Genomic DNA, 16,763 nt, shown 5'->3' on the forward strand with positions numbered 1-16,763 from the left:
GAATATTTTTCCCTTATTTTTGCCAACTCTGTTGGTGTCCATGGAACAGTACGCACAGTGGTGTGGACTTCATTATCATCATCAAGATTTCAAAGTAAAAGTCCCGGGATTTCAAAGTAAAAGTCCCTTCCGCCTCATCTTCTTCATCATCCTCACTGTTAGACCAAAAATCTCCAGTCTGGGTTCTGGAATTTGGATAACACATTAACTTATGAATTTGTTGGACCTGGGTCAAGGGCTGCATTTTATCTAAGAGCCCAGTCACCCTTTCCAATAACATTTTAAGTTGGAGATTTTCACTCCTGAGTCGAGCGTTCTGGTTTCCTAAACTTTCATTCTCACTCACAAGCTTATCAACTTGAGTTCTTAATTTTTCTCCCGTCTCCTTCTGAAAAGCTAGTGATGACTTCAACACCTCATTTTCCGATTTCAGAGTTGCATATTCTACAGCAGAAATTAGATTAGGAGCAGGGGTTTTCCTAGCTTCTTGTTGTGCACGAGATAAACAGGCGCCTAACACAGCAGAAATCACACCCTTACCTTTTCCCATTCTGAGCTTTAGTGAAGCCCGACACTCTTCAATACGTTCCACCACTTTCTCTTCATCCTTCCAAAATTTATGGGCCCACTCCTTCCCAGCCTGGGAAGGGGCACAATCATATTTTTGCAGCAGTTTATCCATGGCAATCCTGCCGACTATGGCAAATTTTCTGTTGCGTGAAAGGGGAAAAGCGGTTTTGGCAGAAAATAAACCCCCTTGCCTTCTAACACTCCTCACCGAGGTGGGAGGCTAGGTGCGGCTAGGTTTAAATTCTGAGTGATGCCTAATTCACCACTATCAGTCCAGTCCCATTTAATCCCAAGCAACGCTACAGGCTTGGGGAAGAGTGGCTGGAAAGCTGCCCGGCAGAAAAGGACCTGGGGGTGCTGGTGGATGGCCAGCTTAACATGAACCAGCAGTGTGCCCAGGTGGCCAAGAAGGCCAACAGCATTCTGGCTTGTATCAGGAATAGCGTGGCCAGCAGGAGCAGGGAAGTGATCGTGCCTCTGTCCTCGGCACTGGTGAGGCCTCACCTCGAGTACTGTGTTCAGTTCTGGGCCCCTCTGTACAGGAGGGACATTGAAGTGCTGGAGCGTGTCCAGAGGAGAGCTACCAGGCTGGTGAGGGGTCTGGAGACCAAGTCATATGAGGAGAGGCCGAAGGAGCTGGGCATGTTTAGTTTGGAGAAGAGGAGGCTGAGGGGAGACCTCATTGCCCTCTACAACTACCTGAAAGGAGGTTGGAGAGAGGTGGGTGTTGGCCTCTTCTCCCAGGTGAATAATGACAGGACCAGAGGAAATGGTCTGAAGCTGCGGCAGGGGAGGTTTAGATTAGATATTGGGAAGAATTACTTTACTGAAAGAGTGGTCAGGCACTGGAACAGCCTGCCCAGGGAGGGGGTTGAGTCACCATCCCTAGAGGTGTTTAAGAAACGTCTAGATGTGGCACTTCAGGGCATGCTCTAGTGGCAGAGAGTGTAGGTTGTTTGTTCGTGGGGGGGGGTTTGTTGGGTTTTTTTTGGTGTGTGTATGGTTGGACTCGATGATCTCAAAGGTCCATTCCAACCATGAGGATTCTATGATTCTATGATTCTAAATATATATTAAACCGTTACGATTTGGATACACTAATAGTGGACTGCACCTTCAGTCTAGTCGTGCTCCTGAACTAGCACGGCCACTCTCGAGTCTTTGGTCGCGTTCAGTGAGAAACCAAAACGACTAGCTACTTATAAAAAGTGCAGTTTATTTAAACAACAGATATATAGGTTCTTAGGATTGCCGGTGATAAATACACTGTCTGCAAAGCACGTGCAAATGAAAGTATTGTTACATATACAAAACACGCGACAAAGTTATAAACGATACAGCCTGGCTATAAATGTAGGAGAGAAATTCTCTAGAGAGATTTCTAAGTTTCCCAAGGAAGCACTCGGTATAGTCTAAGTCTTACCCAAAGGCGTCCCTATGGGGGGGAAGAGAGGCTCAGCCCGTTGACTGGTCCCGGAAGTCAAAGGCAGTCTGTGATGGAGTCCTCCTTGACTTGTTCACAATGGTGTCTTCCCTGACATCCCCCCTTTCTTGGGCTATTTTTATACTATTTTTTACCTTCAAGGTGGAGTTTGAGTGACTTTAGTCATAAATACTTTTATTATGATTGGTGTAAAATTCTCTCGCTTCACATTTAAAGGTATAGTTTACGAAAAATTCAGGGCACAGACTCAAGGAGGAGTGGTCGCACCTTGGAGGCGGGTAGCCTTCTGGATGGAGGTGTGTTTTGGTATTATAATGACATTATAATGAGCAAAGTTCGCACAAAGGACAGCATTTCATCAAAATTTGACAAAATGTTGGCTCAGGGTAGCAAATAGGCAGCTTATCGGTTCCATAGTACCATCTCGTTCCCATATCTGCTGTACATCACAGGGCAGGGCCACAGAAGGTCACATTCTGTTCCATCCCCCGTGTAACTTCGCAAGCAATATTGTACAGGGAATCGCAGATGTTGAATTCTTTGCATGCCAGCTGCGGCTGTATTATACCTTAGAAGCCTTTTGATTTTATACCTTTCCTTAATGTGTGAACAATGCTGTATTTTTGACCATTTTAGTAATTATTCCACAACCGGCCACAGTCCCCTCAGTGTTGTACCTGCTCCCATGTCTGCTCTCTGATCCTGCTTGGGCAGCTCTTTGCTCCAGCCCCTGTGTCTTTTTTTTTTTTCAGCCCCAATCCTGCTCTGTTCTTGTGTCTTCACAGAGCAGTCCCTGACTTCCTCCCTCACAGTGCAGCACCGCCACTACGAAAAGCCCGTCAATTTATCCCAATATGGGGGTGTGTGTATAACTTATTTATTTTTTTAGCATCATTAACACACTGAAAGGGGAGGCAAGTAGGACATCAACTAATGTTGTAGAAGTTCATACCTTCTTTTCAGTGGCCTTATTGTTTTTACAGTAACTAAGACAACAGAATCCCAGCCTTGAGAAGTTGTAGATATTATGGCATGTAACCGGTTCTTTTTTAAAGATTCCAATGTACAAACCGGAGCCCACACAAAGAAAAAAAAAAGGTTAACTCTGCTTTATTGTGAAGCCTTACTACAGAAAAAAAAAGCAGTGAATTCAGCTTTATTGTGAAGCCTTGCTAAGCAGTTCCCGAATGTCCCAAAAGTTACTCAAGAGTCTTAGCAACCCCATAGACCGTAGTAGCATCGCTGAGCAGCAGGATAACGAGGAACCGCATCGGTACAGCAGAGGAAGGGAGGCACAACGCTTGCTAAGAAGTTCCCAAATGTTCCAAAAGTTACTTGAGAGAGTCTTACCAACCCATAGACCGTAGTAGCATCACTGAGCAGCAGGATAATGAGGAGCTGCATCGGTACGGCAGAGGAAGGCAAGGCACGGCGCATTCAGGGCGTCCCCTGTATCTTCAAAGTGCGCTCATGTCTCTCTCTCTCTCCCTCCGGCCCGAGACAGCCCCCTTATATCCTGCACCAGATTGAGTGGAAAAGTACAGGCTAGAGTCGCTGCACGCGTGGCCAGTGCATGCAGTGAGCCCCACCAGACTCATGATCCAGCTTTGCTAACAGCGGCTGTCTGATACGTGACTACATTGTTGTACTCCCTTCTTGTTATCGTCTTCTTTGAAGGTCAGGTTCTCATGGATACACACATAGTTTTTGCAGCAACAGTACTGAGGTCCTTTTTCTCGGCATGTATACTGGGTTTGGTTCAACTAGTAATTTTTCATTGTGTCTCACTCAGACCATCCTCTATTATCCCTAACACATGGCAATGAAAATAACTTTGGTGTCATGGTAAACAGCATGGGGAAAGAAGTAAGAGGAGGGAGGTCTTTAGTACTAGTATTGGCATGACCTGGAAGTACCAGACACATCAAAGAACAATACTGGTTTTTAAAGCAAATGTTAATTATGCATTAGAAAGGAAAGTTCTTTCTAACCTTCTGTACTAACTTAAGCTGCTTTTATGAAAGCGTTAATTAATCTCACATGTGGAGAAAGGAACCCTTAGGTTCTTATATTCAATAGTCTGTATTTTTTTTTAAAAGGATATGTTAAGATGTCAAAATGGAAAGAAGAGTTGAAAACACTGTTCATTCAACTGTTAAGACACAGACTTTTATCCTAAGCCTAGCCCAGGACTGATCACATATCAATGAATGGATTTCTGTATCAATGATAAAAACTGGTGTGACTCTACCTCCTTAAGTGGTACTTCTCATCCTTCTTTCATCCTCACATTTCCACTTCAGTCAAGGAGGACTTAGCACTTACTTCTTTTTTTAGTCTCCATTAGACTGCAACATTACAATGGTCAAAGTGAATTAAGAACAACACCATATTAGCCCTAATGCTTCTGCCATGCTTGAGCAGACATTTCTAATAGTCAAACTGTGTTACTATGGCATTCTGTTAGTTTCTTTTCTTTTTGTTCAGCATCAGGATATTTCTGGAAAAATGAATTACGTCTCTTTGTAATTAGTGATGACTTCTTGTCTTAGTTCCTATTCATGTTCTTAATGAATACTAAATACGTTGTGGCAGTGAAGGAATGGTAAGAGAAAGATGAAAGAGGAAGAGAAGGAAGAGTAAGGAACTGATAGTTGTTTTTACAGGATTCTTTTTTTCTTATTTAAAGTTGTTCTTTTCTTCTTTCTCTGTCAACTCTATATAGGAAGTACACTTATATTTTTATATATATATGTCTGAGCACTTAGCAAGGGAAAAAGGAAACTACTCTCCTATTTAATACAACTAATACTACTTCAACTGAGTTAATTGAAACTTCCAGATTGGGAGGGCATCATGTCCTGTGTGGATAATGGAAAAAACAAGTCTTATAGTAAGGATTGTTTATTTGAAGTTGTAAATCTTGTATATGTTTTACATATTAACTTTTGCTTGTTTATGAATGTTTTAGTAAATCTATAATTTAAGTATCTCTATAGTGTGTTGCCACAGAAAAGTACAGATGACCTAATTGTACAGCAGCTTTGAAGGGCTTCTATTGGCAAATCAGTGACTGATTCTATAACACATTTCATCCTGTAGACGTAAGGTGTGTAATTTCCATTTGTTTGAAGAAATAATCAGTATAAATGTTCATCATCAAGTGACAAAATGTATTCTAGTTGGTTTAATTCTAGAGGCATCTGAAGTTTAGCATTGTTGTTGGAAAAAACTCCTAATTACCACAGTAATTTGGCAAAATCATGATTTCTCCAACTAGTTTAATGAAGGGGGCTATGTTTATTGCCACAGTGTAGACAGCTTGTTATTCAGTAAAGCCGCAGTTTCAGTTAAAACATGGAAAGAAAAGACTGTAACTCTAGTTTATCAGAAGTGATAAAAAAAGTGCAGGTAAGCTTTATTAATGCTGTTCTGTACCTAACTGTAATGTCTATGGCAGACATACATATGTGCTCTGCAAAGCTCTCTAGTTTGTCTTTGCGAAACACTGCTGAGCAATCAGCAGGAATATGCAGGCCGTCCCATCAAACAAATTGAGGCTATTTATCTGGGGCTATAGAAGACTTTTGTGCTGACAGTGCAGGAGAGCAGCACCTCAAGGCTGAACACTCAGACTTTTACTGACACTCCTGCTTGCTTTAGTTGTATAGTTTTCGCCTACTGTTTACATATGAAAATCCTAACCTGTGGTATGTTGTATGATATACTGTACTGTGACAGAACTGAATAGCATTTCTGGTCAAATGTGTATTCATTAACCACACATCTATGATTTGTATTCAGTTCTTTTGTCTTTTTAGTTAATGTGGTCAGAGCCTTTATTTTCTCCTTCCAGTGTCAGTCTTCATCCAAATAATTGTCAGGCTTCTAAGACTTTTGTTTTGATGGGCTCTTTAACCTTCCAGAGTTAAAGAACTGGTTGCACTATGGTAATATGCATCAAATTACATTTGGGTATGCTTAATTTGGAGGTAAATGGAAAATGTATCTAATATCGAAGACAAGAACTAAAGTTTAGGTATGACTGAAGAAGTAATTGTAGAGATTCAAAAGAGCAATAAGAATTAGTGTAAAGGTTATATTAAACAAAAGGGCTATAAAAGTCACCTTTACATAATCTTTGTGTTTGTGCAAGGCATTGGGATTAGGAAAAAAAGTACCCAACCTACTTTAGCTTGGTGATTTAGAAGGAGAAGATGAGTTGGTGCTGAGGGTACAGTGACATTTGTATGGAGGACTAGCATGTGCATTGATTCCCCTGGCCTACCTTCCTCCTCCTTAAGCTTTCACTGAAATGGTGCTCTCTTTGGTCTCTTCTGTATCACTTCTAACATCCAGCATAGGAGAACACCTCATCTTCTGGCAGATGGGCTTCAAGGAGCCTTAACTCCTAGCTGAATAATATGATTCTGCTGCTGAAAGCAGCTGGTCTTGGCTGCTCTCACTGCCAAGCAGTAGAGATATTTCTGAGAGTTCACATGTACCCCTTTGTAACGATGCCAGATTGAAAGCCTTTGACTATGAGTACCCAAAATCATATTTTTTTTTTTTATTTTATTTGGCCAGAAAAATGTATTAAGAACTTACCTCTTACTTAAAAGGAGGTGAGGACAGGGACAAAGGATATCTTTCTTCACATCCTGGAAATGGGAGAAAACAAAAGAGTTCAAAAACCTACAAAGTTAAACTCAACTTCTGGTACTTAATATCTTTGGGATTTGATGGCATCATTCCCTGAAGAATACAGCAATCTATCTGTCAGTAAAATGTAGCTAAATTTAAACTGACAACCATCTTAGTGATACTAAAATATTTTTAGATTTCTATGCAATACTATATGTCTTGGTAATGATCATGGAGAAAAATAACTTGTAAATTCTGAAGTACAGTAATTTTTTTACCTTACATAATTTTATTTGGTAAGCAGTTAACTTTGAACCATGTATGTTATACATATTTAGTGTTGCTATAAAAACGTTCAGATGTGAAGCTCCAAAGAGTGAGGGTTTCACAACACATGTTCCTGACCCTAATTAATGTTAGTTTTAGAATAATTGCATTGAATCAGCCAGTTCAGTTTCAGATTATGGCCTAAGATTGATTAGAATAATCAGATTATTAAAAGATTTTTGAGAAGATGGGAGTTAAAAGTAGTACACATTCTGCAACGTGCAGTGCAATGAGATGAAGTTACACGTAGAATCATAGAATTATAGAACTGTCTAGGTTGGAAGGAACCTTTAAGATCGAGTCCAACCATCAACCTAATACTGACAAAATCATCAGTAAACCATGTCGCTAAGCACCACATCTACCTGTCTTATAAATACCTCCAGGGATGGCGATTCCACCACTTCCCTGGGAAAGCTGTTGCAATGCTTGACAACACTTTCAGTGAAGAAATTTCTCCTAATATCCAGCCTAAACCTCCCCTGGCGTAACTTGAGACCATTTCCTCTTGTCCTATCGTCTGTTACTTGGGAGAAGAGACCAACCCCCACCTCTCTACAACCTCCTTTCAGGTAGTTGTAGAGAGCAATAAGGTCTCCCCTCAGCCTCCTTTACTCCAGGCTAAACAATCCCAGCTCCCTCAGCCTCTCCTCATAAGACTTGGTCTCCAGACCCCTCACCAGCTTTGTTTCCCTTCTCTGGACTCGCTCCAGCACCTCAATGTCTTTCTTGTGGTGAGGGCCCCAACACTGGACACAGTACTTGAGGGGCAGCCTCACCAGTGCCGAGTACAAGGGGATGATCACTTCCCTAGTCCTACTCGCCACACTATTCCTGATACAGGCCAGGATGCTGTTGGCCTTCTTGGCCACCTGGGCACACTGCTGGCTCATATTCAGCCAGCAGTCGACCAACACCCCCAGGTCCTTTTCTGCCGGGCAGCTTTCCAGCCACTCTTCCCCAAGCCTGTAGCGCTGCATGGGGTTGTTGTGACCCAAGTGCAGGACCCGGCACTTGGCCTTGTTGAAGCTCATACCATTGGCCTTGGCCCATTGATCCAACCTGTCCACATCCCTCTGTAGAGCCTTCCTACCCTCAAGCAGGCCGACACTCCCACCTAACTTGGTGTCATCTGCAAACTTACTAAGGATGCACTCGATCCCCTCATCCAGATCATCGATAAAGATATTAAAGAGAACTGGCCCCAATACTGAGCTCTGGGGAACACCACTTGTGACTGGCCACCAACTGGATTTAACTCCATTCACCACCACTCTCTGGGCCCGGCCCTCCAACCAGTTTTTTACCCAGCGAAGAGTACACTCACCGAAGCCCTGAGCAGCCAGTTTCTCCAGGAGAATGCTGTGGGAAATGGTGTCAAAGGCCTTACTAAAGTCCAAGTAAACAACATCCACAGCCTTTTCCTCATCCACCAAGCAGGTAACCTTGTCACAGAAGGAGATCAGGTTTGTCAAGCAGCACCTGCCTTTCATGAACCCATGCTGACTGGGCCTGATCACCTGGTTGTCCTGTATGTACTGCATGATAACACTCAAGATGATCTGCTCCATAACCTTCCTAGGGCCAGAGGTCAGACCGACAAGTTCCCCGGATCCTCCTTCCAGCCCTTCTTGTAGATGGGCATCACATTTGCTAGACGCCAGTCTACTGGGACCTCCCTGGTGAGCCAGGACTGCTGATACATGATTGTATCCAGTTCTTTTTTAAAGATTCCAACGTACAAACTGGAGCCCACACAAAGGAAAAAAAAAAGGGTTAACTCTGCTTTATTGTGAAGCCTTGCTACAGAGAAAAAAGGTCAGGTTCTCATGGATACACACATAGTTTTTGCAGCAACAGTACTGTGGTCCTTTTTCTCGGCACGTATACTGGGTTTGGTTCAACTAGTAATTTTTCATCGTGTCTCACTCGGACCATCCTCTATTATCCCTAACACAACGATGGAAAGTGGCTTGGTGAGCACTTGCACCAGCACACTCAGAACCCTTGGGTGGATCCCATCTGGCCCCATAGACTTGTGCATGTCTAAAAGGTGTAGCAGGTCGCTAACCATTTCCCCTTGGATTATGGGGGCTTCATTCTGCTCCCTGTCCCTGTCTTCTAGCTCAGGGGTCTGGGTACTCAGGGAACAACTGGTCCTACTATTAAAGACTGAGGCAAAGAAGGGATTAAGTACCTCAGCCTTTTCCTCATCATTTGTCACCATGTTACCGCCCCCATCTAATAAAGGATGGAGATTCTCCTGAGTCCTCCTTTTATTACTAATGTATTTATAGAAGCTTTTTTTATTGTCCTTAACAGCAGAAGACAGATTAAGTTCTGGTTGGGCTTTGGCCCTTCTAATTTTCTCCCTACATAGCTTTACAACATCTTTGTAGTCTTCCCGAGCGGCCTTCCCCTTCTTCCAAAGGCCATAAACTCTCCTTTTTTCCCCTGAGTTGTATCCATATCTCTCTGTTCAGCCAGGCTGGTCTTTTTCCCCGACGGCTTGTTTTTTGGCACATGGGGACAGCCTCCTCCTGTGCCTTTAAGACTTCCTTCTTGAAAAATGTCCAGCCTTCCTGGACTCCTTTGCCCTTCAGGACTGCCTCCTAAGGGACTCTGTCAAGCAGACAGAATCTGCTAATGTATTCACGCTGGTTAGTTTAAAGGGATAGATGGGGGATGAGGGCTGGGGAGGTGATGGGACAGGGCTGAATCTATATTTAGAGATGGCTGTCTTTATCTGACTCTACAGCTGGGTGCTGATTTTTTGCTTTAGAAGGCTTGAATTTTGCTTGCATATGTATATTAATACACTTATCTGCTCTACGCAGCAACACATACAGAAGTTCTTAGGAAAAAAGTATCATGCAAAGTGAAATGTGTACATCCCAGTGGGCACAACTGGCAGATAACTTATGTGCAACAATGTTACGTACAAATCAGATTCGTGACTTTTACTCTCTGTCCTTCAGGGAACAACCCATCTTCAGCACCCGAGCTCATGTCTTCCAGATTGACCCAAACACTAAGAAAAACTGGGTTCCCACCAGCAAGCATGCTGTCACTGTGTCCTATTTCTATGACAGCACAAGAAATGTCTACAGGATAATCAGTTTGGATGGCTCAAAGGTAAGCTTTATTTCAGAGAACTTGCATGCTGATCGACTTTTGTATTTATTTTCCAGTCTGATGTCCTTCATGTATCTTATAAGATGCTTTTGTCATTATCTGAGTAACAGATTACTGATGTGTTAAAATGGTTACATTGCTTCATTACATGTTTAAGTGTTTATTGTTTCATATTTACTTTGATAAATCTATTGCTGAATTTAAGCGATAACCTGTTAGTTAATATTCCCTGTGCATTCCCTGTGAGATGCACTAAAAAGTACAAATAGGATTACAATAACCTGTTTTCATCTCTGCATTCAATGATGTTATCAATATCATCGGCTTCAGCATTATGAACGACATCTGTTTAGTGCCCATAATCACTTAGTAAAATCTTCTCTGTTATATAATCTTCCAATTTCGGCTGTAGAGAATGTGGTAATTCCCTCCTAATAAAGCTCTCCATGGTAAGCTTTTATCAAAACTCAGTTGGGTTGGGTTTGGGTTTTTTTGTTTGGGTTTTTTTGGTTTGCTTTGTGTTTTTTTTTAATTAGGAAAGATAATGTGTTGAGCTGCTGTTGTAAGAAACCTCATCTAAGAAATTAATTTGGAAGATTCGGAGAAAATATTTGACTGTTCCTTAGGTTTTACCCCAAGTGGGTATAAAAACAGTAACTTTACAAATAGCATGTCAGAAATCTTTGCAATAAGGACATTAAAGATACACAGAGTGTAATCAAAAGCTATAATCCTTTCAAGAGACTTTAATTTCCAAGTTATGGAGATGTCTCAGTTCATAATAGTTGGAACTAAAATCATAGAATCAGAATGGTTTGGATTGGAAGGGACCTTAAAGATCATCTAGTTCCAACCCCCCTGCCATGGGCAGGGACACCTTCCACTAGAATAGGTTACTCAAAGCCCCATCCAACCTGGCCTTGAATATTTCCAAGGATGGGGCATCCACAGCTTCTCTGGGCAGCCTGTTCCAGTGCCTCACCACTCTCTCATAGTAAAGAATTTCTTCCTTATATATAATCTAAATCTACTCTCTTGCAGTTTAAAGCCATTACCTCTTGTCCGATCACTACATGCCCTCGTAAAAAGTCCCTCCCCATCTTTCCTGTAGGCCCCTAAAGAGGTACTGGAAGGCTTCTATAAGGTCTCCCCGGAGCCTTCTCTTCTCCAGGCTGAACAACCCCAACTGTCTCAGCCTGTCCTCATAGCAGAGGTGCTCCAGCCCTCTGATCATCTTCATGGCCCTCCTCTGGACCTGCTCCAACGGGTCCATGTCCTTCTTATGTTGGGGGCCCCAGAATGCAGCATTCCAGGTGGGGTCTCACCAGAGCAGAGTAGAGGGGCAGAATCACCTCCCTCTACCTGGTGGTCACGCTTCTTTAGATGCAACCCAGGATACATTTGGCTTTCTGGGCTGCGAGCGCACATTGCTGAGCTTCTCGTCCACCAACGCCCCCAAGTCCTTCCCCTCAGGACTGCTCTCAATCCATTCTCTGCCCAGCCTGGATTTGTGCCTGGGATTGCCCCAACCCAGGTGGAGGACCTTGCACTTGGCCTGGTTGAACTTCATGAGGTTTGCAGGGGCCCACTTCTCAAGCCTGTCAAGGTCCCTCTGGATGGCATCCCTTCCCTCCAGTGTGTCGACTGCTCTACACAGCCTGGTGTCATCGGCAAACTTGCTGAGGGTGCACTCAGTCCCACTGTCCATGTCACTGACAAAGATGTTAAACAGCACTGGTCCCAATAACAACCCCTGAGGAACACCACTCGTCACTCATCTCCACTTGGACATTGAGCCGTTGATCAGCTCTGTTAGAGCATAGCAGTATTCACATAGATTTCTTTGCTATTTATTGAAAGCTGGGAAGCATTACTCTGCTTTTTTTTTTCCTTTTTTTTCTTTTTGTTTTTTTTTTAAATCCAGAGTACTGCTGTTTTAAATGAGGAAGGAGAGTTTCTATCCTACAGAAGTATATAGGAATTTTCTGTCAAAGATCTCTATATGATACTACTTTAGGTGATTGAGACTCTGGTATCAGAGCCTACCATAATTTTTCCAAGTTTAACTCTGACTGTTTCTTACCTTCTCAGCACTCCTTCAAATTATTTCGTTCTGTCAAATAATTAAAATACCTTTTGTGTGACTGTTTATAAAAGACTTTGGGATTGAGACTAGATGCTCTATGAAATCAAGGCTTCTAGTTGTAATCTGTAGCATCTTTATTGATCTGCACAGTTTATAAAATACTTATTCTGATATCCACTGGGGTTCCTCTGCATTTGTCCAAAGCTGAAACTCTTGAAAAGTGGCTGCTGAGTTGCACTGTCAAGCAGTTGTTCATCTATTTATTTCCTCTTTTGTCTATTGCAGCATTTCCTTCAAATTCGCAGTACTACTGGCAAGGTATATTAATAATGGAATCTATGACTTCTATTTATTCTCTCTGTGATTGCTGCAATCCTAATAATGTTTTCATCCAAGTGTTATATGTCTGACTAAGATCTAGGATCCCAATCATGATTAAGAAAGAGCCATTTTTTAGATATCACAACATTGCTCTGAAACATATCCAGGTGAATAGCAGGGTGTGACCCATTGAAGAATTTTTAGGTTTTCAGCATAATTCTCAGAGAATTTTTTTTATTTTTAATTATAGCCACATCTTTTTTAACATGTCTGCACATACATAATGTAGTATGTAAAAAGGGCTAAATATAAATATAAAGCATTCTTAAGTTCAGAGTGCATCCAGAGACTCTCTGCTGTATGGCATACAGTTGAGTGTCAGTAACACTACTGGCATCTGAGCTTGCAATGCCTTGCATTGTGGATTGGTCAGGCAGAAGCGTTAAGGAGAAAAAGCTATGCAATTTAATTCTCCAGTTTTGAGTTTTGAAATTAAATGGAATAAGGATGATTTTGTGGTGTTTTTTTTTTAAAACAAATTTTACATTGAAAATTACATGTTGCCAGCTGCCAAAAATGCTTGTTGAACCGTATTGGGTTTGCAGCTCTCATGCCCCAACTAGGTTTACTTGTAAACCTCTGTGCTGGTGGAGTTTACAGCACCCTGTGGGTTTGTACATTGGAGAGAATGACGTGCATGTGGCTGCTCAGTTACAGTGGCTCAGGTGCTGAGCAGTAAGACAGTAAGTGATGGCAACTCACGTGTATGTCCACTTAGACTGCAGTAAGGAAAGTTTGCGAGAGATACACTTGAGATTTGAGTGATAATCCCATTTCTGCCCCACACCCTTCCCCCTCTTTAGGTCAGTAGGTTCCAGTAGGATTCCTGGATAAAATTTAACTTCTGTACTGATTGTCTGAACATGAATAAATCTTTCTTCTTGAAAACAAAAGGATATTTTTAAGATGTGATCTTCACTCACCTCTGAGAGATGCTACCATACATAACAGATTCCAGCTTGAATTTGCTTGTGGAAATCTTTGGTCTGTTTTGAGAGAGGGTTGGGGTTTGTTTTTTTCCCCTTATTCCATATCAATGGGTCTATGAGCTGGATTCAGCTGAGATAGATCCTATAGAAACAAGTTCTGCTTATTCTTTCTACATTCTGTGTAATGTTGTTTTCTGCAGCTACTGTCTCCTCTTAAAATACCTGGCACAAGAAATAATGCATCTCCCTCTAACTTGACTCCAGAAAACATTCCAGGACCATAAGGTGTTCAGTGTACAGGCCACATTTTATAGTCATATACAGCATCTGGATCCCTGTCACCCATGTCAAGGAGATCCTGATGCAAATAATCAGATAGAACTTGAGGCTGGTTTCTGAGATCTCTTGAGTAAAAATCTTTTATGCAGCCTTTTTTTCCTACCACTCTAGGAATCAAGAGCAAACCTGAAAAATAAAATCTCTTATGCAACATGACATGACAACATTGAGCAATTGTTGCTAAGGCTTTCAGTTCTCATTAATTATATAGTAATTTCATAGCTCCTTGGAAAAATGTGCTTTAGTACTTCTTTCTCCTAGGTGATGGAAGGAAGTCTCCATAATTTCTCCAGTAACATTGCAGACAGACACTAAGACTATTCCCAGAATCCTGCTCTCTTTTCCATTCAATCTCTAGCAGTCACTGAGAAAAGAAAAGAGATTAAGTAAAATGGTTCCTGCAGTACTAGTTAACTCTCTGATGATGTTTTCATGGATGCAAGGTTGGGGAAAAAAACCAATAATTTGTTCTCATCTAAATCAAGAGAAGACTCTGGAAAAGAGTGGTTTTCCAGTCTGTAGGTTCCATAAGCCTTGTATATATTTTTTCTGAGTCAAGTCTCCCATCAGTGTTATTGCAATAGATGATCTTTACATTGTAACGACTGTTGTAAAATAATCTAGTCACACATTAAAGTGATAATCTGTTTAATGCTAATATAAATTTTAAGTAAGGCCTGTAAGCCCAGGTCTTGTTTGTAAACATGGAGGGACTCGTGGGTGAAGTGGTGATTGGTGGCTGTCTTGGTCAATAGTTGAGTTTCAAATCATTGGTGATAGGAAAAAAACTGTCAGCAAAACTTCAACCCTGGATATGGGGAGAGCAGACTTTGGGCTGCTGAAGGAGCTAGTTAGTAAGGTCCCCTGGGAATCTGCTTTTGAAGGTACTGGGGTCCATGAATGCTGGTCACTTTTTAAGAGACATCTCTTAAGAGAGCAGGAGCAAGCAATTCCAAAGTGTCAGAAGTCAAGCAAGAAGGGCAGAAGGCTGGCTTGGCCTTAGGCAGAAAAGGAAAGTGTATGGACGTTGGAAGCAAGGACAGGCAACACAGGAGGACTACAGAGATGCTGTTCACCACTGTAGGGAGAAAATTTGTGCAGCCAAAGCTTGATTAGAGTTCAAGCTGGCCAGCACTGTGTAGGACAACAAAAAGGGCGCTTTTTAAAAAATATGTTAACAGCAAAAGGAGAATCGGAGATAATATTAGTGCATTACTTGATGAGGTCAGTCACCTCACAAATAGGGACATAGATAAAGTGGAGATGTTTAATGCTTTCTTCGCCTCTGTCTTTAATGCCAATGATGGGCCATGGGACTCCTGGAGCCCCGTGTTGCAAGACCATGACTGGGGGGATGATAAACTCCCAGCCAACCCTTAACTTGTTTGAGACTTGCTGCTCCAGCTGGATGCACATAAGCCTATGGGGCCTGATGGGATTCATCCCAGGGTACTGAAAGAGCTGGCCGATGTCATTGTGGGACCTCTCTCCATTATTTTTCAATGGTCTTGGGAATCTGCAGAGGTCCGAGTTGACTGGAAGCTGGCAAATGTTGTCCCAATTTTCAAGAAGGGTAAGAAGGAAGACCCTGGTAAGTACAGGCCTGTCAGTCTCACTTCAGTGCCTGGTAAAATTATGGAGAAGATTATTCTGGGAGTTATTGAAAAACACTTGAGAGACAATGCAACCATTAGTCATAGCCAGCATGGGTTCACAAGGAAGAAGTCCTGCTTAACCAACTTAATTTCCTTTTATGACAAGGTCACCCATCTAGTTGACCAAGGGAAGCCAGTAGATGTGTTGTTTTTATTTTATTTTAGCAAAGCTTTTGATACTGTCTCTTATAGTATCCTTCTGGACAAAACATCCAGCATACAGCTAGACAAGTCCATAACATGTTGGGTGAACAATTGATCCAGGCAGCCTGTTCTGGGTTCTCTCTTGTGCAGCCAGACCACATGGCCAGCTGAAGCAGTGAGCAGTCTCGGCTGAAAACTGGTCAGTTTCTCCAATGTTTTAAGCTGAGTTAATTTGCAACCAGATGTGCCACTGTCACTGCAGCAAATGCCAGTCCCGCAGACTTTAAACCTGCCTGTTGCTTGGAGGTCACAAGTCCTTGTACTCAGAGCCTTCTTCACTGAGGAAGTTACATCTGTGACAAAATTACCTGCACTCTCAACTCTGTGATACAAGTTCAAATTAATCAAGCAATGGATAGAAATAGGGCTTAAGCAAGGAGACAACATAGCTAGAGCTTAAAAAAATGTTACTGTTGACAGCTTCCACACCAAGAGAGAGAGAGCATTCAGTGAACTTGCACAGCTCTGTTCTGGGCTTCCACCAGGTTATTTCAAAAGGAGGAATTCCAAGCACTAATAGTACACAAGAAGACAAGAAGTATACAAGAAAAAGCAGCACCAGGACACCTCCTTTCTAAGTCCACCTCTGCTGTCTCATGTTCTCTCTTCTGTCCTACATGGCATAAACAGTTGTTTCCCATCAGGTCAGTTGGAGGCCTTGGTGCAAGTGCAAGCCTGCTGGCTTTATTTGGACCCCCAATGATATGCCCAAAGAAAGGAGGATGACTGAATTACCAGTGACTTCACTGACCAGCTTCTCCTATGTGAAAATCTGAGGAGAAGTTTTGTGGACAATTAATGCTAGAGATGGTTCTCCAGTCTCTAGTCACACAATAAATCTTGTCTGTGACCTGGTGAGGCTTGTTGATTCAAATCTAAGCTTTAAAACATTCCAAAACTTTCCAATAATTGTTCACAACGGTAGCTAAAACTTGCACTTTGAGGCAAAGGCTATCAGAGAGAAGGGCTTGTTTGATATCCTCAGATACATCGAGATTTACTCTTTGTTGCAGTTTGGGCCGGATTGGCCAATGACAAGACAACAGATG

The 16,763-nt window shown here is 42.2% G+C and overlaps 1 protein-coding gene across 6 annotated transcripts in view; it reads left to right on the forward strand.

Annotated features, from left to right (window-relative positions):
- The window catches only part of LOC141735691 (homer protein homolog 1-like), a 126,232-nt gene that overhangs the window by 17,127 nt on the left and 92,342 nt on the right, over window positions 1-16,763 (forward strand). For 5 of the 6 annotated variants that reach the window (XR_012584816.1, XR_012584815.1, XM_074568779.1 and 2 more), the window contains exon 1: window positions 8,737-10,120. Coding sequence is in view for 2 of the 6 variants with exons in the window: in XM_074568776.1 (XP_074424877.1) it covers window positions 9,857-10,120 (264 nt within the window). In the remaining 4 variants the exon portion in view is untranslated. Of the gene's footprint in view, window positions 1-8,736; window positions 10,121-16,763 lie in introns of those variants that run through there. The other variant, XM_074568778.1, reaches the window with a different exon arrangement.

Source organism: Larus michahellis, chromosome W (assembly GCF_964199755.1).
Source record: "Larus michahellis chromosome W, bLarMic1.1, whole genome shotgun sequence".
Classification (NCBI taxonomy): Eukaryota; Metazoa; Chordata; class Aves; order Charadriiformes; family Laridae; genus Larus; species Larus michahellis.